Raw genomic sequence first — 26602 nt, 5'->3', positions numbered from 1 at the left:
AGTGGGGGTGAACATAGAAAGCAGACCCTACTCTCCTACAAGGGCCATAAGGTCATCAGACCCCTCCCAGTCGCCCCCGTCATCCGATTCCTGGTAAACAGGAGGAATGATCGGAGCCGGTTGATAGACAATATGTGTCTCTAGCAGCGTCGGATGCGGCGTCGGGCGGCGCCGCATCGGCGTCGGGACCGGACAGGGGCTGAACCGGGGATCGACGTCGACCGGAGCCGGCGGTGGTATCGGTGTCAGCGCCGGCGGAGGAGGCGTAACAAGGTCGACCGGCGTCGACGGGGGCCCAGGCTCGGGCCCCTCAGGGACCTGCGGCGTCGGGGCCGGAGTCTCCAACGGCGCCGGGGCCGGAGCCGCCGGCATGCGAGGTCGCCCAGTCGAGTCCGCGGGGCCCGAAGGCGCGCCAGCGGGCGTCGACGGCGGGGCCAGGCTCCTCATGGCCGAGAGGAAGGCACTGACCTCCGCCGGCGTCGCGTCAGTCCCAGGGACTGTCGGGTATGGGGACTTGCGCGGCGCCTGCGGCTCCTGCGGAGCCGCAAGGGTGGAACCACCCGGACCCTCGGCCGAGTCGCGCGACCGGCGTGGGGAAGAGCGGTGTCGCTTCTTGGACTTCTTGGAGTGCCTCGACTTACCCGAAGACTTCGAGCCAGACGAGTGACGATGGCGAGTGCGGCTCCGCGACCAATCCTTGGACCTCCTCCTGAACCGGGATCGAGAGCGATGCGGAGCTGAGTGGCGAAGCTTGAGAAGCTTGCGAGGTCAGGGCCATACAATCGGAGCACGACGCCGCGTCGTGGTCGAGGCCCAAGCAGTACAGGCACCGGCGGTGATGATCGGTCACCGTCATCAGTCGGTGACAGTCGTCGCAGGCCTTGAAACCAGGCATCCTACCGGCACCAGAGTCGAGAATTGACCAAAAAGAGTCAGAAAAGTTAGTCAAAAATTGACTAAAGGGGTAGCTCTCCCGGATCTGCGCTTACTGGCGCGGAAAAAAGAAGAACTGACGTCAGCGCGCGAGGGCGGCGTCTAAGTACTCCGACGAAGTCATTCCGGCGCACGACGCCGACGACTGACGCGGAGCCGCAGACGACGCCTAGCGACGCGCAAGGGGTATTGCTGACGAAAAATCTTCCGGATCCAGTCTGACGCCTGGGGATAGTCTAAGGTGAGGAATCTAACTAACGTGTTTCTTTCAGATTTGTTTGCTCCCACACCCGTGGTACAACAAGTGATTCATTGGTGTCATTCCACTCCCTTAGCAGGTCATCCCGGGGAAGAGAACACAAAACTAGCATGTCAGCAGTGGTTTTGGTGGGAGGACATGACCAAAGAGGTGCAAGTTTTTGTCCGGGCTTGCCCTACATGTGCACAACAAAATGCCTCCCACTGTGCCCGCGCTGATTTATTGCAGGCATTGTACATTACTTCTTTTCCCTGGCACTCCATAAGGACAAGTGGTCCGTTTACATGGCATACCCGTTGTCATATTTCGGACCGTGGAGCACAGATCATTTCCAGGTTCTGGAAGGGAGTTTGTGCTACCCTTTGTATTGACCATCGTTTGTCTTCAGTTTATCATCCCCAAATGGATAGACAGACAGAAAGAACCAATCAGACATTAGAACAGTACTTAGGGTGTTTATTGAGTCCATGTTCCAGTTCTTGGGTTCAAACACTTCCACTGGCAGAATTTGCCTACAAAAACAGTATCCACTCTGCAACTAAGATGTCACCTTTCTATTTTAGTTTGTGTATCCTTACAAATTCCTCAGGCATTGACAGCAGTTCCGGCTGTGACAGCACATCATGATAAATATGGTCTAATGCCTAGAATGAGTTGCAAAAATAGAAAGAAGTGATGAAGGTTCAAGCAGACCAACATCACCATTCTGCACCTCATTATAAAGTGGGAGAACAAGTGTGGCTGGCCCAAAAAAATCTACGATTAGCAAGGCTCCATAAACAGACCCTCCAGGACTTTGCGATTTGCCGTAAAAATGGCACTTTTGTAAAAATGCAGCGATTTTTACAAAAGTGCCCGCGAAATTGAAGGAATGCGGAGACAAACTTAAACGGCACTAGACTAGTGCCGTTTTAGTTTGTCTCCTTCCACAGCAGGCAGCTTCTCAGGTGAGTTAGGCCCCTGTGAGTGGAACTGAGCTACCAGCACAGGCCTCAGCCAGGTGTGAATAACTTCTTTCTTGCTTCGATGCTTGTGATAAGATGATAGGAGCCTGTAGGAGAGTAGGGTCTGCTTTCTATGTTCACCCCCACTTTTTGCTTTTGCTTTACTGGTTTTTGACTTAGATGTGGCTGTGGGCCTGCTAACCAGACCCCCAGCCCTGCTGTTCTCTCTCTAAATCGATACCATGTACTTTAGGTGCATAACCCATTTGGATAGGATCACCTTATTGGCCCCTGTATAGTGTACCTTAGGTACCCAGGGCATAGGTGTACCCTAGGCCTACCAGGGGCTGCAGCATGTATTATGCCATCCCTGGCCTGGCCTTCCATTATGACACAACTGGCTGATCACCCAGCTGGGGCAAGGTCGTGTAATCACTCCTTGCTTAGGTGTAGTATTACAATACCTATCTTATATATAGACACATGTGTACCTATCAGCCACTCCTATGGCAGGCCTTAACAATCCTGGAGGCAGAGTGCTTGGTAACATGTGAGATGGTGCTCTAGCATGAGCTGAGCCTATCTGCAGCTTTCGGAACCATGTCCTTATAGCTGTTCTATGATATAGCCTACCATATACTCTTAAAGTGCCTTATACTCTTAGACGGTTATGGTAACTATGGTTTGGCTTTACCAAAACATGTCGTGTAAGGTGTCTAACACTTTGGAATAATACCCCCATCCCATTTCTGGGGATGAGGATATTATCCCTCCCTTCTAGAGGGAGAAGACATGTTGTAACCTACTTACCCGGTTAAAGTTAACCAGAGCCCCAGCATCACAAAATGGATGCTGCTGCCACGACACAAGTCTGACCTCCTGCTGCTGGGAGTGATCCCGGCAAGGGAGGCTTGGACAATAGGTTTCCTGCCTTGGGAGGTGCGACCACCGCCTTAGTGTATTGGGGCAGGGAGGGATGAATGAAAAGAGACACTGCCTGGGGCACACAAGGTGTCCCATGCATAGTCCAGTTCAAACCGGTGCTGGGGCACACCAGCCCCAGTCCTGGTGCGAAACTGGACAAAGGGAAGGGGGTGTAACCACCCCCCTCCAAGGCCCCACCCATAAGGCGTGACCTAGCAGGTAACCCAGCTCCCCAGATTTGGATAAGAGTGGTAGCTGGGCCTCAGGAGATTAGATTATCCTGAACCTGCAACTTGAACAGAAACTCTGGACCTTCGACATTCGACGAAAGAAGAAGACTGAAGAATCTCCCTTGTGGCCAAGGAGTGGCTACCCTGTGCAAACAGGCACCATCAAGAGACTTACCCTTTGCTTTGCTGAAGTTCTACGAGGGACCGACTGCAGAGCCCGACCAGAGCCTTGACTTCCAGACTTCTCCGACCCTGATCCACATCCACAGCCGAGCTGAGATCCGTGGAGGCGACGAGAGACATGGGACCGGCTACCTGGGAAAAGTGGCGAGTATCTTCCAGCGCAGCTTCTGAGGTACCCTCGAAGTTGTGCACCGGGGATTGAGAAGCCCCAACCCCAAGCACCATCTGCACCGAAGATCAGCCCCCCCACACTCCACGAGTCCTGCGTGGGGCCCTTCTGCATTTTCCTCCTTGCCGCGTCTGTTCGGTTGCTTGCCCGTTGGCTAGCGGCCTCTGTGACGACACACCTTGAAATCTTCACTGCTGGTTTGGCTCCTCCAGACTGGCTCCCGCTTCTTTGCAAAAGAGAATCACCCCAGACCTTCCTGGTCTGCACCAGAAGCAAGTCCTCCGGTCTTCGTGGGTTCCGCTTGCCAAGGCTTGGTGAGTCCTAGTTCGACTTCGACGCCGCCGACAGCAAGAGCCTTCGTGGGACAGCTCGCCTCCTGGTCCTGGTCGTCCTTGACGTCTCCTGGTACCCGTGGCTGCAGCGACAAGCTTCACCCTTCACCTGCAATCTTCACGACATCGCCTGGTTCCTTCCTGGTTTCACGTGGTCACTGGCTAGTGACCTTGACTCTGTCCCTTCTGCTTGCAGGTATCCTCTCTTCTTGATCCCAGCCTTGGGATCCACCGGACACTCTTCACTGACTGCCTGTCAGCAACTTTCCTTCAGGCATCCATAGAAGTCCACGACGAAACCCGACGCAAGTTCACACCTATGCACCCGCAGCCTGTGGGCTAGGTAACTTGGGTACTTCGGTGTTCACAAGGGTAGTGACTATCCTAGGGTCTAGTTTCCGAGTCTCGACTCTCTAGCTGCTTCAGAAGTGTCCTTAAACTGTTAATTTCTAACTGCTAGTAATTCTATCGACTTTTACGCATTACGCGTGAGTGTTTCCACTCTGCACCTGAATCCCGTGGGCCTCCCACTTCCTACCTGTTGGTAGTATAGTGTAGCCCCAGCGATTCCCTAGGCCTAGGCCTATTCTATTTCCGTAACAGTGGTCCTTATACCACTTCTTTAGTATATGTTTTGCGTGGCCCCTAGGGCCTAACTGTATTACTTACCTGTGTGACTTAATGTATGCTTGAATAAGACTGTGTTGTACTTACCTCTAATCTCATAAAGAGTGCCGAGAGTTTGACTAGAATAAATACACTTTATTTTATATATATATCTGTTGTGGTGTTGTGGTGTCCTTTCATTTGGTATTCAAGGGATTAAATATGGTATCACAGCTGGCTTCACATGCCATTCAGAGTTTAGCCTAAGACTGCTCTTGTCCATGCTACCACTAGGATAGCTGGTCTATAAGGTTGACTTTACAACCAATCACCATAAGGGTTGTTTGGACTGATATAAGTTGTACACTAGAACTAGTGACATCATACATCAGGCCAACTTCTCACAGAGCCCTCATCTTATGGCTGACAAACAAGTCACCATAGTCAAAAAAAAGGGAGCCAATTGCTATGACATTAATTTAATATTATATTGACAGAGCACTAACCAGGAAACTGCACCATGCACAATACACTATGGGAAGGTTAACAGCGGCATTTTACAGCCTCAGAGGGTTTGAATGAGCCGAGGGGTCCTCGCACAACGATTCTTCTGTAAATCTCCAGGCCCTTTAATCTTTTTTCTAGGTTGCAGCTGCACTGTAGCCTTTCCTTTAACATTGCCTTCACGCTCTTGGGCTGATTCTACCCAAAAAATGTTACCTTGCACAAATGCGATTTCCATTTCTGAATGCCTAATCTTAAAAACATTCTCATACTAATAGGTCTCGCTTGCGACACCGGCGCAGACCTACTGGCTTTGCCAGTGTTTTCTTTTTCCCCAGATGGGAATAGTCCTCATGGCCCCAGCCCCACCTCACATGGGCTTCTGCTGTACCTTTGGGCCTCTCCCTGCAGCCAGTTCCCATATGCCCAGTACCACGCGGTACAGCCTCAGCTGTGCACAGTGGCTGCTGGGTGCAGGGCGTGGCCTTCGGCCACATCCTATATCCGGTCTTCACAACCTGGAACCCACTGGGCTTGGCTTTGTCTGTGCAGTGGCCGCTGGGCACACACAATCTGGCCTTAAGCGTTCGTCCTTGTGCCACTGAGCTCATCGGCCACCGGGTGTAGGGCTTGGCCTCAGGCGTCCGTCCTTGGGACACTGAACTCACTGTGAGTAACCTTAGGCAGTGTGCTTTGGTTACTGGGCCCAGAGCCTTGCTGAATGCCCTGTGCTGCGTCCCAATACATGCCCTGTCCCAAGTCTATATTTCAGAGAACCCACCATGCACAGGCTTTGACTTTACACAGCACCACTGGGCACAAGACACAATCAGTGGGTACATTCTTCAAAGCGTCCTGCATAATTCTTTGACCATGCACAGAGAACTCTAAGCGCTGCCCAATGCCACTGGCTCTAAACTGAGCCTAGTATTCCTGCCCACAACATTGAGCTCTACAAAGAGGAAAAGGATGGATGCTGAGGCATTCTGCAGCACCCACACCTTTTTAACACTGTCTGTTGTGCTGTGTTTAAAGTTACAATTCCAGTCTCAAATAACAATGTGCTTTTGGAGATGCTGGCATTTTAAAGTGATTGTGAGCGCCTTGAAGCAGAGGCGGTCCTCAAACCACTACAAATGCCTGTTCAGCTGCTGCCTGGTATAAATGAAATGGGCACTGCACCTGCAGCTGGTGCACTGTTCACCTCAATCACTCTCTGAAAACTCTGGAAATGCAAGTACAATGGAAACAAGAAACGTTTAGAAATACAAATACTGATTTACTCTAATCAATGTACATTTACCCCAAAAAGACCTCTACATTCAGAAGTTTGAAACCCAACAGACCATCAAATATACTTCAAAGTAACAAATCTATGTTTACAGTCACCAATGTACAATAGTGTGCGCACAACTTCCCCTTCCCTGCATCCAGCTAAACATGAAAGGGCCATAAAAGAAGCCATATTTATTGAGCAAAATACAGTGGCGCCGCAAATGGACTCCACTAAATATAACTAAGATATACCGCATACCTCAGTCATTCAGTTTTCAGTTACTGAAAAAACAAATCAAGTCAAGTCAAGTCAAATAGGCTTTATTTCGACATAAAATATCTTAAAAAGCGTACATACATTGGAGGTCATTTAGAGCATTTACTAAACAGAAAACGTAAAAAACCCTAGATATTCTAAAATTCATCATTTTTTCTACATTTGACTAAAAGGAAGGTTGTTTAAATTAGCTAAAAAGAGTTAAAATCATGATTAAACAATTTGCCTAAGTCTTTTTGACCGTATTCGCCATGCCCAACCTAGATACTTCGAGGTGGCGCATGCGAGGAATGGGCGAGTGTCTGTGAGTAAAATACGTAATGCCACGTTACAATGTCTAGTGCCCAAAGTAAGGCACATCGGTTTTAACCATTTCGTTCGGGGGACCTTATAGGCGGGGCACTCGAATAACAAATGGGGGACAGATTCATAACGCTGAGGGCAAAATGGACACCATGGCGCTGTCTGGTGTGGTATTTTCCAGTGGCATGTGAGTTCCATGACCGGGAGAAGACCTGTTCTGAATTTGAAATACAGATATCTATCCCATGGGGCAGTAACAATGTCCAGGTACAGTTCTCTGATAGGGACATCTTTGTGCTCCAAAAAATTTCTGGTGGATTTGCAAATTGTTGAGGAAGAATTCCTTTTATTTGCTACCCATGTCCAATAGATATGTTTTAACATGGATTTGGGCGGGGCTGACTGTTGGTGCCATGCTTCTTCCAGACCCAGATTTATAAGTAGAGCTTTGACGTCCCTTAGCCATTTTATTTTTGCCCAGCCGGGGCAATTAATTATCTCCCGTAGACCTTCCGCATAACTTGAGAGCTCTGGCACTCTCCAGATGCGGGCCCATAGTAGCAGGGGGCGTAGTTTTGCTTGATCTTCAATCGCCCGGCAACCCATGTCCAATTGCAGGGGTAAAATGGGAACAGAAGGGCCGAGAGACATTAGGCTTCTCTGGAAGGCGTTCTCAGCTAGAGTTAGCACTTTCACATTTGACATCCCCCAGAGCTCCGCTCCGTAAAGTGCTGCACTTATTCCTCTGGCGGAGTAAATGTCCATTACTGCCGCTATTGGTCTTGTGGATGCTACTCTCTGTTCTTTCAACAGGGCCCCAGTCACTCTTTTTAGGCTCAACAACATTTTGGTCAAGTGGCAGTCCCATTTCATTGTATCCACCAAGCGAATGCCCAGATAGTCAAACGTTTTGGTTCTTTCAAGGGCAACGTGCCCCAGTGTGGGAGGGGGGCCAAGCTTGTGTGGAGGATTCAAAATGAGATACTTAGTTTTGTCTGTATTAATACAAAGGCCTCGCTGCTTGCAGAAGGTGTCAAATCCAGAAAGAAGCCGCTGGAGGCCCATCGGAGATTTTGACAAAAGTAAAGTATCATCGGCAAAAAGTAAAGTAGGAATTAAGCGACCTGCCAAACGTGGAGCATCTGCTGGAGTCTGAGTCAGAAAATCCACCACTCCATTTACGTATATGGAGAACAGGGTTGGAGCAAGTACGCAACCTTGTCGTACACCTCTGTTCACCTCAATTCTTGAGGTCTTTTGACCATTTGACCCCCAACGTATTTGGGCGTAGTTATTTTCATGGAATCTCATGATCAAATGAAGCAAATAGGGTGGCATGCCCAGGTCACACAGCACTTTCCACAAGTTGTTTCTAGGCACCAAATCGAAGGCCGTGCGGAGGTCGATGAAGGCCAGATATAAGGTACCCTTTCCAATTGTGACCACCTTCCAATAGATCATAAGTAGCCTTAGCGATTGTTCTATCGTTCCTGTCCCGGATCTGAACCCAGCCTGAAAATCCGAGAGTATCTTATTCTCGTCAGCCCACTGCTGGATCCTAGATAAGAGGATCTTGCCCGCCACTTTTTGGGAACAGTCTATTAAGCTAATCGGTCTATAATTAGCTGGGTCATCTCTTGAACCTTTCTTGTGCAGGGGAACCACCTCAGCTGCCATCCAAGAAGCAGGGAGGGGGGCGCCTGCCATGACTGCGTTCAGCAGCGAGGCAATCATCATAGCCCATTCGCTTGTGTCCATTCGGATGAGATCGCCAGGTAGGCCATCGGGTCCAGCTGCCTTGCGAGGAACCAGTGATTTTATGGCAATTTCAGCCTCTTTTCTGGAAAATGGACTCTCCTCATAGCTGCCGGCACCTTGAAGAATCTGAGGTAAAGGGAAGACCATCGCTTCTGTAGCAGGTGCAGTATACAGCTTCGAGAAGTGTGAGTGCCACTGGTCCTCGGTTATATTGCATGTAATGACGGTGTCCAGGGGTCTGTGTTTTTTTCGTAACAGATCCCAAAAACCTTTTGCATTTTTTTCTATGCTTGCTGCGCGAAGCTCCTGCCAGAAGTTGTCTTCCCAGTCTCTCCTGGCTAAATTAATTGTGGATTTGTAGGACTTACGTTTAGCAGCTATTGCTAGGGCATCACCACTCTTTACTGCCATGATTAGAGCTCTTTTTCCAGCACGGCACGCCTGTGAGTACCAGCCAAATTTGCCCTGTCGCTTAACATGGTTTTTGTTTGCCTTGGGATTTGATTTGACCAGGAACAAATCCCCTATCGCTGTCGAAACCTCACTGAACATGGCTGCTATCTTATGCGGACTAGGAGGTTGATTTTCCAGGGTTTTAGAGGCTGCGGCAATAACGGTTCTGATGCAAGATAGTTTTTCTTCATCAATTGCCACCTTGTCCCATTTCAAGCGTCTGAGGCAATTGGAAGGGACCACCCCCCCCAATGACCTCTGTTCGAGTGCCGCAGAAGCTCCAATTAATGAGCCACTGGACCTCCACCAATATATTAGGGATAATGAGAGTGCATTGTGGTCACTTTCCAGGGAGGGCAAGACTATCATATCCTCCAAGTGTGCCCACAAAGAAAAGTTTAAGAGGATATAATCTATCCTAGATGAGTGGCCCACCCTATTATACGTGTGTGCACCCGCCGGGTCTGACCGTGTTCTCCCGTTTGCTGCTCTCAAACCGAACTCAAGTGTGAGGGAATTCAGTTGGACAATTCTAGGTGTCCACCTTTTGACAATTGGAAGATCGAGGGGTGGAACGCCTCTCCTCGAGTCTTCGTCGAACAGGTCCAAGGATTCGTCGGCCATCAAAGGCTCGAAAGTGCAGTTAAAATCCCCCATCACCAATATTAATGAGTCGCCACGACACTCCCCCAAGGCTGCCTCTAGAGCCAGGAGGGTCGGTGACGAGGCCCTCCCAGAAGCCCCTCGTGTGTAAATGTTAAAAATCTCCAGCTGCTCAACCATATTTGGGCATGTTACGGTGAGCCGCATCAAATCTGGTGATTTTTGGGGATGGTGATACACTCGCCAACCTAATGATATATCGACCCAGACTAAAAGACCTCCAAATGGGCGCCCTCTTCCTGATGCTGGAATACCTGCCGGGACAGAAAAGGAAGCATATCCTACTCTATGCCTTGGTTCCACGCACCATGTTTCTTGGAAGGCGCAGACGGCGTGGGTCTCTATAAGTGCCACCCAATCCGGGGCGTCCAACTTGTTATTCAGGCCTGCCACATTCCAACTGATAGCCTTCAGGATAGGACGGATCAGTGGCCCTACACATCCAGCAACCCTGCTTGGGGACCCCGAGTTTCCTACTCCATCCATAGGCTCAGTAGACTCAGATCTACTATCAGAAGGGGAGGAGATGGTGGTGAAGGACGTTGGCTGGAGCGTGAGGGGGGTTATTAATGACGAAGGGACACTCACTGCTTTGTACAACCCATTTGCCTTGGGTGGAGGGGCTTTTAGTGCAACTTGATTATCGAGTCACCAACCCCATCCATGGGGTGGAGCCGCTTGAGTCGGCGTCCTTGCCCTTACTCTGGCATCCAAGATTGGGTAGTGAGGATACCATGCACCTCTGCCCTCATCCTGCAAAGGCTTCTTAAACCCGGATAACGGGGGGGGACGATAGAAATACCCCAAGTCCCTGGTTTGTATGTTGCAAAAATTGTGTGGCGACTGCTGGCTGCAGATCATACCTGCTGCTCTGGGATCACTAAAGTTAATTAGTACGCAGTCCCCGGTTAAGTCCTTGCGTCTATTTCCAATCCAACCCACACGGCGGACATGGGCTATCCTACCATCAATATGCCCTGGAATAGGTCTGTTTAATCTGAGCCAGGACAGGGTCTTGTGTTTGAGATCAGAATACAGCTCGCAAGAACCCTCTTCAAGCTCCGGGACCCCCGTGAGGATTACCACATACGGTTGGCACCCAGGGGGAAAGCTAACATTGGGGGTGCTAATTTTTGTCCTACCCGGTAGTAATTTGACTGGGGGTTTAGCTAGAGGTTTAGGCACAACCTGACTGCCAGAAATAGGATTAGGAGCAATTATATTTCCTTCTGGCACGGTTGGCGTATTTTCAGCTACCTTGGAGGTTGTCGCTATGACCTCTAGATTAGGGGCAAAGTTAACTTTAACTTTAGAGGTCTTCGCTGCTTGATTATTTGATTTTTTCCTTGAGGGGCTCAATCTAGGTATAGGATTGGAGGTTTGTGGAGCAGGACTGATACCTGTATTAGGTTGCAGTAACTGTAACTGTAGGGCCTTCCCAGGTAAGGGAACTGTATGACAAGACGTTGGCTCCGAGGGTGCCAATGTTACTGGTGTTACTGTACCACACCTTGACCCTCCGTTGACTTCACCCTGCCTCTTGGAGTGGAATTTGACCAGTGATTTCACAGCATAGAAATTATCCAACATTGATTGCTCAAGGGTGGCTAATTTCCGTGTGAGACAATCAATCTTGTCTGCGAGGGGCATCACCACAGACCTAAGTAGGCCCTCAACGTCTAAAGATCGGAGGACAGTATCAGTGTGTGCCGCCTGTGGAGCTGGGGTGGTGCCAGAAGACACTGGCGGGACAGGTATGCCTAGTGGACGAGACAGGTCCCTGGATAATAAAGCTCTAGTATGAGCATTAGTTGATTTAGGGATACCCCCTTTGGTCGCGTTGTGCCTACTTAATTTACTGCGTGGTTTCAGAGAACCCCCCCTATATGGGCTAACAGGGCGCTTTCTTTTCCTGGGTACTGCAGAACCTGAGAGTGGTTTCCCAGATGGAACAGTCGCTAAAGCCGCTGCTAAAGAGGTACCAGCTTCGGTAGGTGCAGCTGTAAAGGGGAGGTGTAAAGCTTTATTAGATGTAGCAAGAGGGCTTTGGGCGTTGTTGATCTCAGGTTCAGGGTCATCGTAATGGGTCCCCAGCAAGGGATTACATGAGTCGAGTAGGCTAGAATGAGTTGAGTCGTGAGCAATGTCCGGTACAGTGGTCGTTACCGTTTCGGAGCTTACCCTAATCCGACTCTCCCTCTCGATACTGACCGATGAATCAACTACCACAAGTGTTGTGGGTGGTACATTAACTGGGCTAGGGGCTAGGGCGAGGGTGCCCAGAGATGAGCGCTTGTGTGTCAGGCCCATAGAGTCCCGGGATAGTCTTCGTTCAGCTAAAACTATCTCCTTTTCTACAATGGAGACTGCCCGGGAAATAAATTGGTCCATTGTGCCTGTGACTGTGTTTCCCACAACTTTCCTAGATTTACTAGCTCTGGTTCTAATACCTGTGGCCATGCTCCCGTCTTACTCGTACCCACTTAGCAGGGCCAAGAGATGTGGCCCGGCCCGGCCTCTTCTGGCCGCTGATGGCCAAAGATGGTCCCGCCCTTGTCCCGGGCTTCTCCCGGATGCTCCCGCGTGCTCCCGCACAGCGGGGAAGGGGCGTCACTTTATTGTGACGTGAAGCGAGGGGTGGGAGGGGCAGCAGGTCAGCAGGTGTGCCAGAAAGCAGGGGCTCCTGGTTAGATGAGTCCCTGTGGCGGCGCTGGTAGTGCAGGCTCGATCCCTGCTTCCTCGCGGCTTTCCTGATTGCTGTGAGCAAACGTGCTCCCAACAGCGGCACAATCCCAGAACTGCGACGCGGCACCCGCGGAGCGGGTGCGGCGAGTTGTCAGCGAAGGTCCAGCAACTCCAAAGAAACGCCGGTAAGCCCTCAGCGTGTAAGGATCTCGCCGAAATGAGGAGCTCAGACGCTTTTTACCCTCTGAGCGAGGGGTGGGAGGGGCAGCAGGTCAGCAGGTGTGCCAGAAAGCAGGGGCTCCTGGTTAGATGAGTCCCTGTGGCGGCGCTGGTAGTGCAGGCTCGATCCCTGCTTCCTCGCGGCTTTCCTGATTGCTGTGAGCAAACGTGCTCCCAACAGCGGCACAATCCCAGAACTGCGACGCGGCACCCGCGGAGCGGGTGCGGCGAGTTGTCAGCGAAGGTCCAGCAACTCCAAAGAAACGCCGGTAAGCCCTCAGCGTGTAAGGATCTCAACAAATGTTAATTTAATGTAGCTTGTGTTGTAAAATTCAAAAAATTCACTTGGAAATCCAAAGGTCATAGGCCATCTGGTGCTACAGAGATACTGAAAACAACAGAATCCAACAGTTCCGTCTGACCTCGTCGGTCGGGGGTGTCGGCAGATTCGTGAACAGCACCATTTGCGTTGCTGCTGACACGTTGGTGCAAGCCGGTCATGGCAACCGTCGCGGTTGCGATGTTAAGTGAAGAGGTGCCCTCAAGGTGCGGTGCAGGCAGCGGCTCGGTGACAATCGGTGACAATCGTCCAGCGGCATTGCTGGGACCAGGGCTACAATGAAGACTGAGGCGGTGCTTGTTGCGGTGCTGGCAGGTCATGGTGCAAGCGGTAGCCCAGACTGCAGTGTTGGATGAGGCGGTGCGTCGTGAAACTTACGAGCGGTGCCCCCAGCCACGATGCGGTCACATGTGTTGAAGTCAGCAGGCAGTGATAGCGTCAGTGAGACCAGGACGGCAAAGTGAAGTGAGGCGGTGCTGAGTGCGGTGCCCACAGGTCAGGGAGAAATACAGCTCCCTCCCACGAGGTTAGGACTGGAGCTGTGCTTCCGTAGAGCTGCAGTCGCTTTAAACATGCCTATTTCAAAGTGGAATACTCTGCTAAAACAGTTTCCATTGATTTCAGGCTACAAATGAAGGATTAGGAGTAAAATGAAGTGCTGCAAAAATGGCGCCAAATTCCCATATTTGTAACGCTAAATTTCCATATTTGTGCCTCTAAATTTGCTAATCCATGCGCTATATCCTGGGTGGTCTGAATAAACTACAGCCACACTATATAGGACCATATTGGGTTTCCAAGGTAAACAACCCTGTTGCAATGAACCTAGAACTACCTAAAGAACATCAGAACAGCCAGTGTTTTCATACTTCCCTCCTTAAATCCTATGATACCTCATCACGAACAGAGCCGCCCCTCCCCCTATAGTAGTAGAGGGAAAGGTTGAATATGAAGTTTGACGTATTCTAGAGTCTAGAAGATACAAAGACAAATGACAACATTTTATTGATTGGTGGGGGGGCATTCCCCCGCGGACAGGTTCTGGGAACCTGCAGATGAGGTGCATGCTCTCTCACTTGTACGAAGATTTCATGCCCTTCATCCTTCAAAACCCCGTCCGATAGGTCGGCCCTTTTGGGTGGGAGAACTGGTATGCCTCACGCTTCATGCCCTGTACATAGTTAGTCTCCGGTTTTGTAAGGGAGGCTCTAGGAATTAGTTCAGGCCTCTTTGGGGGGTTTGTTTAGACCGTCCGTGCTCAGTATTTCATCTCATTATTAGGGGAGTGGTATAGATGTAGTGAGGGTAGGATTGCCCCCCTTTTGTCCTCGCCCGTATTTCTCTGTGTTGGGCCCCTTTTTCTGGCGCCGACCTCCCATGTAGATTGAGGGAGTGCGAGGAACGCCGAGGGGAGGCCCCTGGATGGGAGTGGAGTGGTTTAAACTCCACTCAGAGTCATCGCACTGCTTGGCTTCAAGTCTTCGCTGTCCTGTGTCCAGGCCTCCTTGGTACTTCCTGGGTTCCACGCGGAGGGTTATGGTCTGGTTGTATTTGGTTTGTGTCCTGCTCTCCCGGGTATCCCGTGAATCCTGCCGCTGCTTGGAACGCAGCCTGGCATCGGAACTGTTCTGGGCTTTGCCTTCGGACCGTAGCCTTGTGTCGTCTGCCCTGGGTGCATATCCCTGTGCCCTTTTCCCCTTTCCTGGCATAGGCAGTGTGTTGTGGTATTGTTTGGAGCCTCTCTGTGTTTGGACAACGCATACTGGCGTTTTTCACACCTCCCATAGTGTGCTGTGTGTTCTTATTTGCAGGATCTTTGGTTTACTACGAAAGTAAAGGTCGGTGCACTGATTAATGCGTTTCTGGACCCTCTGGAGCAGCAAATATGGCTTTTGTTTCCTTTGTAAGAAGTAATTATTGTTAAGGTTGCCACATCATTTTGACAAGGGAGTCATTGTAATTAAATTTCAATTTGTATCTGGCACTGGAAGCTCCTCTGTTCTGAAGTGCCGAGTGGGTCTAACCTGTCTCCCTATGTTATCTGCTGGAGCCTTTTGTTCTGTAAGTTTCTTGAGAGGGATCTAACACAGAGAGATGGTTAGTGTGGGCTGCTCGTTGAGAGGTATGCTTTGAAATACTAATAGGGGTTTCCTATCTTTTCCCTAGACAGTACCTGCAAGATACCGGAGGGGGCTCCCTGAACAAACCCGTGCTGAGGGGTGGCAAATAAACATCCAGTGAGGGCCTCCACTGTTACCCCCCTTCTTCCTAGGGGCGGTACCACCAACACTCATGGTACTTCTGGAGTAATGTGTTGGAGCCGGTTCTGGAGGAGATTGGTTGGGCCGTCATCACGCCGGCAATTCTGGATACTTAGGCTAGTGGGTTCTTGACGCTTACCAGCAGGTATTGTACGAATACAAACCACTCACCATCAGTTGTAAACTGGAAATCGCACCAATGCAGCCCTTCACTGTTCAAAGCTGAATGGGAGCTTCTTATTCTGCTCACCGTTAGTTCATCCATCCATCAAAATGCACACTTTATGAAACTCCCTCTCAAATTCCTACAAAGCATTGCACGCCATGTGACTGGTCCACTACACTCTCACCATCCTTTAGTGCCCTATCAGGGCAGTCTTTGACTTCCACCACTGCCCACCAATGATGAGATTTAACATTATGCCATCAAAGGCGCCAAGGTCAGCAGCAGGCGGAAGAGGCAAAACGTCCTAATTAGAACTAGGGCAAACCACTCATAATGTATGCTTTTTTTGCTAAGAACTGTTTTCAGAATTGATGGATGTTTGAAAATATTTTCAGTAGGAGCAGAAAAACTGTTTGTAGTAACTGCAAAAATTTAAGGTCTTCAGTATCCTATGGATTACATTTTCAGTGGGTGGGAAAAGGGGAAACTCCTCGCACAACAAACGACAAAAATGAATGCCTAACAATGCAGAGGTCTCAGGTTGAATATCTGTCATAAACATAAATGAAATATATATATATATATGCCCGTGAATAAAGATATATTCCCGAAAAGCTGGATCGGTGTGGCCCGTATTTCTTCAATTTGATGAGTTTCCTGTTCGATATATATATATATATATATATATATATATATATATATATATATATATATATATATATATATATATATATATATATATATGGTGGCCGAAACGCGTAATGACATGTCATGCCGATGCTGACTTCTGAATAAATCTTCGTGAAGCACGACTGGTGTCCGTGTGCTTTCCTCCTCGCCTGCCAGGAAGTGGAAGAATGCGCTAGGTACTTGTATATATATATATATATATATATATATATATATATATATATATATATATATACACACACACACACATTATCCTGCTTTACTCCAACAAACATTTTTTATACTGGATCAACTTTCTGTCCCTCAGGCCCGGTCTCTACTAATATTTGTGGCATTTGCTGTAGACAAAGAAGCAGGATAAACTACCTTTGAGTTTCAGCTTCCCTTTGTTCACATTGCAACTGAAGTATTCTGCATGCTTCTGTAAAGAGAAAAGCAATCATTGTGAGAAAATTCTGTAATCCCTGTATCACCACCACTTTCTGAAACCTTTATCTGTAACTTAATGTAAGAGCCTTGATTACAGCAGAGAAGCCTTTCATATTTGTGACTAGGGGTTTGCAGGTGAGCGCTATGAAGCTTATGTGGGGAGGTTGTAGCATATCATTTAGAATTAAAAGACAGGCAACTACAAATAACAGATGTTTTTCACTGAAGAGTTCTGATTGACATCAAATGGATAAACACAGGAAAGCTGAGAAGTCCTTAAAGACATTAAGTCTGGGCAATTACCATTGTTTAACTGTTTGGCTCACAAAACAGAATCTCGCTGGTGGTGAAGGTGTAAACTGATACCCAAATATGCCCACAATCTCTTAGACACAGTATTTGTTGATGAAAATATGCTGGGTTCGAAAACTTCATCTGGATTGTGCAGAGTCTTTGAACACTAATGCCTTATTAATAAAATTATGTTTGTCGAGGCATGGCCAAGCAGGCCAAGATGGCACTCTAGAGGCTCCACACTGGCACCATGAAATCCTGTAGTATTCTCTAGCACACTGTCCACGAAGCCTCATCAGACTGGCCTCAGAGTATCCTGCCGTGCTAAGGAATATTACAGAGTCCATCAATGTCCCGGATGGTCCAGGAGAACAAGGAGTAGTGAGCATAGACTGCTGGAGGAGATTCCAACTCCCCATCCACACCCAGGGGACTGCAAGGTACTGAAACAAGGTGCTGTGGGGAAGAGGTGGCAGACGGCCAGCGATCAGAAAATGACTGAAGTGGGGTGCATTGAACCCAAGCTTTGCGGCACCTCCAGTAACATGTGAAAGAACTAGAAACAATGGTCTCACAACTCTTAATGCTTTTGAAGACCTTATATGACTGTGCAGAGAATGCAGAGGGATGAGCCATACATAACACTTTGCGTTTCCTAGGTTTCCCTGAGGTGCCAGACGGGACTCACCCAGACAGTTTCCTAGAGACATGGTTGCATGACCTGTTTCCGACACAGAGGCTCTCCCAGTGTTTTATTATAAAATGTGCCCACCATGCCCTCCAAAAGATGTTGGAGGCACCGTCTCGCCCACTAGTAGCTAAAATATTGAGTTCTAGATACAGGGACATGATACTGAAGACTGTAAGAAAATGTGACTTTATCCCCTTTGAAGCAGGGTGAATCACAATATTCCCCGACTACACCCGAAAGGTCCAACTGTAAAGAAAGTAGTTTGAAGGGGTGAATCATAAAGTGAAAGCTATAGACATTAGTTTATGCTATCATATCCTGTGAAAATGAAGGTCATATACACGGCCAAGTCTTTGTGTTTTGATACACCAAAGCTCACATGGAAGTTGGTGGAGGAGAGACTGATGAGTGTAAATGAAAATATAGAACAAAATCCTCAGTCCAACAGACCACCGATTTCACAACATTATCCCAAAAGAGGGCAAAATCCATTCCAGAAAAGGCAATGCCAGAGACAAGTATCCTGGGGCATGACAGATAAGAGTGATCCAGTTGGACACAGGAGGCAATATAAATCTGCTCAGACTGAACACGAAGTAGAGACAGCCCGGAAGTAGTGAATGTAATCAATGTGCCCTCTGGTTGAGAGGGTGAGGAGCTTCTGGAAGGTCAGATGGTTGCTGATTTGGATTCAGGACCTCACACTGCCGGTGACTGAATTGCCCCCTGTAAGAAATTGAGGAATTAGTTAAGGGGGGGGGGGTGAGAAATGTCCCTAAATAAACCTGATCTTAACCCTATGGTAGCTTGGCACAAAGCAGTCAGGCTTAATCTTAGACACAATACGTACAATATTTGTGCATTATTAAAAAAGTAATATAGTTGAAATGTCAAACAATAAGAAAACCTAAAACGAATTAGAAAATTAGAGTATAATTTCATAAACAAAATTACACCAAAATGAAAAAAATCCTAGAAGAGGAAATGGAGTTGTGAATTTTTAAAGGTTTGAGTAAACATAGCTCCAAGAAGCACAAAGTGCTAATAATAGTCAATGGTAGAAAAGACCCTAGACGCAATATGACATCAACAATGAGGGAGCGAAGGTCAGATACCTCAACCAAGTTTGTCCTGGTCAAAGATCTTTCCTTCTGACTTTAGCCATTTAATACCAATCCCCAGGTGAGGCACTTAGAGACTCATTGAGCGGAAGGAAGAGGCCACAGCAGGCTCCAGTCCTGTTCAGCTGGGTAGATGCAGGAAAAGACCTCTTGCAGCTTCTTAAGTCGAAGTAGCTTTAAAAGGGAGTCAACCAACTGACCCTTGAAGTCACTTTTGGGGTCTTGAGTTCAAGGAAAGCTGGAGACCCATTACACATAGGGCACACTTACCCTGTTTGCACCACCGCACACCTTCAAACAGGTGCGCTGTGTGCAAACAGGGAAAATGCACCCCATTAGGTTGAATGCGCTGCCCTCAGGGCAGTTGTGAACGTCTGCTGCCCTGGCAGCAACACATTCAAGTTAAATACAAGGCAGCTGCTTCAAAGCCACTCCATGTGTCACTTTGCAGGCAGCAGCCGGCCTGCACTTTTAAGAGGGGAGAGAGATCCCCTTGCAGGCGGGTGCAGTGACAAACTGTACCTGCCTACCAGGGGATGTCTGAGGGGTCCGTAGGACTCCCTTGACCCCCTGCAGAGGGCTACCATCAGTGGCAACTGATAGCGCGTCAGTGCCATTCCTGGCCGCTTCTTTACCTCTGCACCCATGTCCATAATACGGTACGGGCGCAGAGCTAAAGAGGTACCCTCATTTGCATGGGGTCAAGCCCCCATGCAAATAAGGGGACGCACTCTTCAGATAGCGCTGGCATGACATGTTCACCAGCACAATCTGTATTACAAAAGGGGCAGCACAAGCATCTGCGGCCCCTTCTGTAATACCAAGTCACCCCAGGGGCCCGTTGTACCCCCAGGACACTTCTATAATACAGGCCCAGATCCGGTCTGTCTTCTTTAAACCGCAGGGCAGTCATTCTTCTAAATCTTCTCAGGTCGAGGAGTGTTCTGATTTTATGAGGGTCCCACATTTACACCCAGTGCCAGCCTGTGTGTGAAAGGCAATCCTTCTCCCAAAATTAGTTTGTCAGTTTTTCCTCTTTATAACACAACAGACCCAATCTAGTGAGTACAGAAATATTTTATGTATTGTGTAACATCAGGATTTGCGAGGTATCAAAACTACCCTCTTTATAACCACCCCCAATTATCTAAATATATGGGGTGGATTCCCGATTTACCAATATCTGTACTGTATTTTTCAAAAAAAGGAGAGATTAATGCAAGAACCCTCAACTTGTAGTCACTATTTTCAAAAAGAGATCTACCATCCTCCACCGTGACAATTAGTGAAAAAATGTGCAGAACAAGGTAGCACCTCACGTGCGCAACACCTTAGCGGGCTGAAACTGGCTCGATCATCACCAGTACTGCCACGTTTCTCATCATAGGTTGCCACCTTGTTCAAAGAAAAAATGGATAACTGTACCAACAAAATTCATGGAAAAGCAAAAGGTGAAAGAAAATTGTGGAAGTTGCACACCAAAGTCCTGTTTTAAAATTGATAAAGAACCATGATTCCCATAACTTTATTCTCTACTCATGGGTCAATTCAAAAGTAAAAAGTGCTGTATTTCAACAGACACGAAGCCAATACGCCAACATGTTTCATTGCCTTACTTGTACGGCAAATTCTTCAGGGCAGCAGGACTTCATTCACCATGTCAGCATATTTCATGCTGCATTATTTGTGACTACAAGATATAAAAATATAGCAAAGGGTTCTTGCAATTACACACTGAGTGCCAGGGCACAGTCACACTTGATTTATAATCTTCTGCTTGTATGTGTATGAAGTATATATTATTATTACCCGTTGTCAGCCAAGATGTCTCATACCGGCTTGACAGCGTCTCAACAGGTACTGTAAGCGTTGCAGTAATCCTGTGTTTCACACGCCCTATTGTGCTTTGGGGCATTCTGTAAAACAATTTCAGAGATGTCCTGTCTCAAAAACCAGTGCTAAGCCCAATTCAATCCCACGCACGTTCTTACTCGTTTGTATATATATTCGAAGATATCTATGGCATTATCGTTTTTATCCCATATCCTCGTTCGAGTTTTACATCATGCCAGAGTAGCAAAACTCCCGATTTTATATCCCTTATGATCGGACTCACAAAGTGAACAGGGGAATGTATCTAAATCCAAACCCTTCCCTCACTCATACATCTCACCGCGTAAAAGTGGCATCCCGAGGGCACTTCAAACCGGCCAACTGATAAAGCCGTCACCTGCCACGTGGCGTGGCAGGTGAGTGAGGAAAGGATTTGGATTTAGATACATTCCCCTGTTCACTTTGTGAGTCCGATCATAAGGGATATAAAATCGGGAGTTTTGCTACTCTGGCATGATGTAAAACTCCTATATATGCTACAGTGTGGGTGCGAATGTGGTATACAAGCGGGCGAAAATAGTTGGAGTGTAGGCTCGAACGAGGATATGGGATAAAAACGATAATGCCATAGATATCTTCGAATATATATACAAACGAGTAAGAACGTGTGTGGGATTGAATTGGGCTTAGCACTGGTTTTTGAGACAGGACATCTCTGAAATTGTTTTACAGAATGCCCCAAAGCACAATAAGGCGTGTGAAACACAGGATTACTGCAACGCTTACAGTACCTGTTGAGACGCTGTCAAGCCGGTATGAGACATCTTGGCTGACAACGGGTAATAATAATATATACTTCTTACACATACAAGCAGAAGATTATAAATCAAGTGTGACTGTGCCCTGGCACTCAGTGTGTAATTGCAAGAACCCTTTGCTATATTTTTATATCTTGAAGTCACAAATAATGCAGCATGAAATATGCTGACATGGTGAATGAAGTCCTGCTGCCCTGAAGAATTTGCCGTACAAGTAAGGCAATGAAACATGTTGGCGTATTGGCTGCGTGTCTGTTGAAATACAGCACTTTTTACTTTTGAATTGACCCATGAGTAGAGAATAAAGTTATGGGAATCATGGTTCTTTATCAATTTTAAAACAGGACTTTGGTGTGCAACTTTCACACTTTTCTTTCACCTTTTGCTTTTCCATGAATTTTGTTGGTACAGTTATCCATTTTTTCTTTGAACAAGGTGGCAACCTATGAGGAGAAACGTGGCAGTACTGGTGATGATCGAACCAGTTTCAGCCCGCTAAGGTGTTGCGCACGTGAGGTGCTACCTTGTTCTGCACATTTTTTCACTAATTATCACGGGAGAGGATGGTAGATCTCTTTTTGAAAATAGTGACTACAAGTTGAGCGTTCTTGCATAAATCTCTCCTTTTTAAAAAAAATACAGTACAGATATTGGTAAATCGGGAATCCACCCCATATATTTAGATAATTGGGGGTGGTTATAAAGAGGGTAGTTTTGATACCTCGCAAATCCTGATGTTACACAATACATAAAATATTTCTGTACTCACTAGATTGGGTCTGTTGTGTTATAAAGCTATTTTGCGTGGGGGCTGACCCAATCTTCCTTTCCCCTGGAGCTCCTTATTGTTAGGAGACAGTTTTTCCTCTTCCCTGGGGTTGGATGTCAGGATCCTTTGTGTGTGCTGGGGCAGATCCCTTTGAAGTGTAATCAGGGCAGGGCACAGCTCCTTTCCAGCCATCTTATCAGGAGGCCCCCCTCCCCTTTACAGCAGGCCCTATTTCCACTGTCTGGGTCCAATACATTTTTTTTTTCCAAGACCTTTACTGGTGCCATAGAAATTGTACACAACATGATGCCTACATCCCAAACGGTCCAGCAATGCAAGATGTCGTGCGATTAGGCAGTAGGGGTGTGAGGAAATATACACAGCAAGCCGCCTACAACCTCATTGGGCCGGCCGCGTTAGGTGGGCAGTCGCCATAAAGTGGCCGCAGAAACGGGTGATAAACATACTGAACCAAATATTTCAACAATTCAATAACAGTGCCACTAGCCGCATGTTATGGTAAAGATAATGGCATGCATTCACTGATGCTTGACTTGCCGGTGCGTTCTTACTCAGTCTGCCCTCGGCCCCAAGGCCGCAGATTAGCAATTCAGGTGCTACTGCTGTAAATTCCCCGTGTCTGATGTGCCACCAATGTCCCGTGCATCCACCCCATCAGTACGGGAGCTAGTGGTTGCGTCTTCGGTCGCGGTGTATTCTAGGAGGTAAGTTTGGAGGGGGCCCCAGATATCCCGGGGGCGAGAGGAGGACGGAAGTAAGTCAGCATATGTGTGCAACTGTTCTTGGCAGTATATGATATCTTGGAGCCAATCCTTAAATTTAGGAGCTCTACCCCTGCCCCATATACACGCGATTCGTCCTTTAGCAAGGAGAAGTGTCAGGGAGACAAACCTCCTTATCTTCGCAGGTATCGGTTTGGTGTATCCCAGGAGTGCAGTGAGGGGATCTTCCGGAATGTGTGTCTCTGTCATGCGACCCAAAGCTAAAAAAACGTCCCCCCAGTATCGGCGAACGTGTGTACAGTCCCAGGCCAGGTGTTTGAAATCAGCTTTAGTTTCCCCACATCAATCGCAGTTATCAGTATCTCGCAAATGGAGGCGAGGTAAGCGTGCCGGTGTATGGTAAAATCGATGTAGATATTTATAATGTATGAGACGCAATCCACTACTGACCAAGACATCCCCAGTGTGACGACAACAAAAGGACCATTGTTCCTCTGTCAGGGGATGTCCTAGTTCATCTTCCCATTTACTCTTTGCTGGGGAGGGACCATGGCCACTATCTGTTTGGGTAGTGCGGTATAGGAGGGATACGACGTGAGCTGGAGTAGTTTGACGTAGAAGAGCATGCAAGGGGGGCATGATAGTTGGTTCTTGTGGAAAGCATGGAGTGAGGGTCTGCATATCTTGTCTAAGCCTAATATAGTAGAACCGGTCTAAGGGGGAGGGGGATAATGTCCCAAAGAATTCATTGGTAGAACAGAATGATCCCTTCACATACAGTTGTCCCCAGGTGTGAACAGACAGTTTGCGCAGCGGGCAGTGACAGCCTCCTTCTTGTGTGACCGGGAGATCATGTCTCCCCTGTAGGGGGAGTAGGGGTGAATACAATAGAGAAGATTGGAGTCGGAGGGCCAGGTCGTGCCAGGCACTCGACGTGCATTGAACAGTGGTGGCAGCATGGCGCCGCGGAACCACTGGAGCACTCAGATATGCCGAACACGGTGTGGGGGTCATGTACCCGTCCTCTATCGCTAGGTGAGGCATATACGGAGGGGGATTCATCCAATATGCTGCGAAATGAGCCTGGGCACAAATAAAATAAAGTTCTAGATCCGGCAATTCAAAGCCCCCAGCTTCAAAGGGTCGCGTAAGGGTGTTCCAGCTTAATCTGGCCTGTTTACCCCCCCATGTGAGACGAATCCTTTGGGTTCTGAGATCTTTAAAAAAATGGCGGCTGGGGGCATAAGGAACGCTCATAAAGAGGTAAAGCAGCTTAGGCAGAACCACCATTTTGATCAGGGATGTTCTGCCAGCCATTGAGTGGGGCAATGCTATCCATCTGGAGATTTTTTCTGTGAGAAGGTCAAGTGCCCTTCCATAATTAGATAACATCAGTTCGTCTAGATTACGGGATATAACTATTCCGAGGTATGTCAGGGTATCTGCACACCATTTGAGAGGGTAGTTTGACTCAAAACGCTCGGTTGCGTCCGTAAGGGGGAAGAGTTGGGATTTCCCCCAGTTAATAGTAACACCAGAGAGGCGGCCAAATAGAAGGAGCAGCCGGAGAATGGGGTTGAGGCTTTCGCCCGGGTTGCGTAAATATAAAGTGATATCGTCAGCATATAGCGATATTAAGACCTGCCTCTCAGGATATATCAGCGCATGGTCCCGGAAATGTTGTCGGACTTTGGCTGCCAGGGGTTCAATCGCTATAGCAAAAAGGAGGGGCGACAGGGGACACCCCTGACGGGTGCCCCCGGTGATTTTAAAAGGGGGGCAGTCGACGCCGTTGATCAGGACTCTAGCCTGCAGTCCAGTATACAATAAGTCTATCCAGGCCAGGAACGGTTCGGGGAATCCCATGCGCCTCAAAACAAAGGCGAGGTAGTCCCATTCTAATGAATTGAACGTCTTTGTGGCATCCAGGAATACTGCAGCGGCGTTCAAGTCGGGGTCAATATCCTGGAGGACCGCAAACAGAGTGCGCAAATTGTGAGATGTGCCTCTCCTAGGTACTAAACCGGATTGGTCTGGGGGTACCAGAGCGGTCATGAGGGGGCTGATTCGATTAACGATCATTTTTGCCAAAATTTTGGCGTCGACATTGATTAAGGAAAGAGGCCTGTACGAGTCACATTGTGAGGACGGTTTGCCTGGCTTGGGCAGGGAGATAATGCACGCTTCGCGCATTGACGGGAGCAGTATGCCTGTTTCTCAGGCCTCTTCGAAGACATGTCGCAGGACTGGGATAAGTAAGTGGCGGAACGTTTTGTAAAATTCAACCGGGAGGCCGCCGGTCCCGGGGCCTTCCCCGATTGCAGTTGCATGATGGCGGAGATGATTTTGTCATCCTCGTGGTGTGCTAAGAGGAATTCTCTCTGCCCATCTCCCAGCCATGCTATAGCGGTGTCTTCGAATAAGGGAGTGAAATCTACAGGGTGAGTTCTATCTGTTTTGTATAGGGTTTTATAGAAGCTGCGAAAGGCAGTCACAATCTCCAAGGTGCTCCTATGCATCTGACCATCTGGGTCTTCAATCTCCAATACTATATTGGAAGAGCGGGAGGGGCGAATCAGGGATGCAAGTGCCTTCCCCGGTCTTTCTCCCTCCCCATAGTGACACGCTTGATAATATTTTCCTCTCTACTTACACTCTGTGTCAGCTGCTTCTTGATATTCAGTGATTAGGTTTCTTAACTGGGCCTGTAGTTCTGGGGTGGGGGTGGTCTGTAGCAGATGTTCTGTATGGTTGAGCTTAGTTTCCAGGTTGCGAAGCACGGAGCGGAGATCTTTCAGAATTCCCCCACTTTTTGCAATGCATATCCCGCAGATGGTGACTTTAAAAGCCTCCCATATCGTGGAATATTGGTCAACTGAGCCATCGTTGCGCAAGAAGAAATCTGATATTTCTTGTTCCAGTTCGTAGTGGAACACCAGATCTAATAGATTTTGTGGATTCAAGTGCCAGGACTGGAAGGGTGAAGCGATTTAGGTGGGTGGGGGGGGGGGGGGGGGGGGGGGTAAGTGTGACGACTACTGGGGAGTGGTCGGAATATGTGCGGGGGAGATATGACGCTCGTGTCAGCCAAGGGGTAAAACCCTTGGTAATTATCCAGCTATCAATGCGTGACCAAGAGGAGTGGGCAGTCATGTAACAGGATCCCTCCCAGCGCTGTGGGTATAGATGGCGCCAAGCATCCAGCAACTCATGGTCCTCAACAATCGTTTTGAGGGTGTAGTGTGTGTTTGAGTAGTGATGTGGCTGCGGATGCAACCGGTCCATAGGGGGATCCAGGGTCACATTGAAGTCCCCACCCCATAGCAAGTGTGTGGACCCAATGTCTAAGATTTTGCCCCAGAGTATCTGGAAAATCTCCGGATCGTCAGTGTTTGGGCTGTAGCAGGAGACAAGGGTTACGGACTGAGCCGCTAGGCGGCCCCATATGATAGTGTAGCGCCCTTGAGGGTCTTCGTGAGATCCTATGGGGATGTAGGGGAGAGAGTGTTTTACTAGGATGGCAGTACCTCCTGCGTAGGAGGAGTATGTAGAGAAGTAGGAATAGGTGGCCCAACGGGACGCAAACGAGACGGTGGCTTGGGGGCTGAAGTGTGTTTCCTGCAAAAACGCACAATGAATATCATGGCGGTCTAAATATGAGAGAATGTGTTGGCGTTTCCGAGGGTTAACCAGGCCCCACACATTCCAAGTTAGAAAGTTGCATGCAATG

General features: G+C 48.4%; 1 protein-coding gene across 1 annotated transcript in view; it reads right to left on the bottom strand.

The window, feature by feature from the left end:
* The window catches only part of SYCE1 (synaptonemal complex central element protein 1), a 335387-nt gene that overhangs the window by 157619 nt on the left and 151166 nt on the right, over positions 1–26602 (bottom strand). The window contains exon 6 of the mRNA XM_085631497.1: positions 16541–16595. Coding sequence (XP_085487623.1) covers positions 16541–16595 — 55 coding nt within the window. The remainder of the gene's footprint in view (positions 1–16540; positions 16596–26602) is intronic.

This window comes from Triturus cristatus, chromosome 10 (assembly GCF_964204655.1).
Source record: "Triturus cristatus chromosome 10, aTriCri1.1, whole genome shotgun sequence".
Classification (NCBI taxonomy): domain Eukaryota; kingdom Metazoa; phylum Chordata; class Amphibia; order Caudata; family Salamandridae; genus Triturus; species Triturus cristatus.
This window is presented reverse-complemented; position numbering and strand designations above follow the sequence as displayed.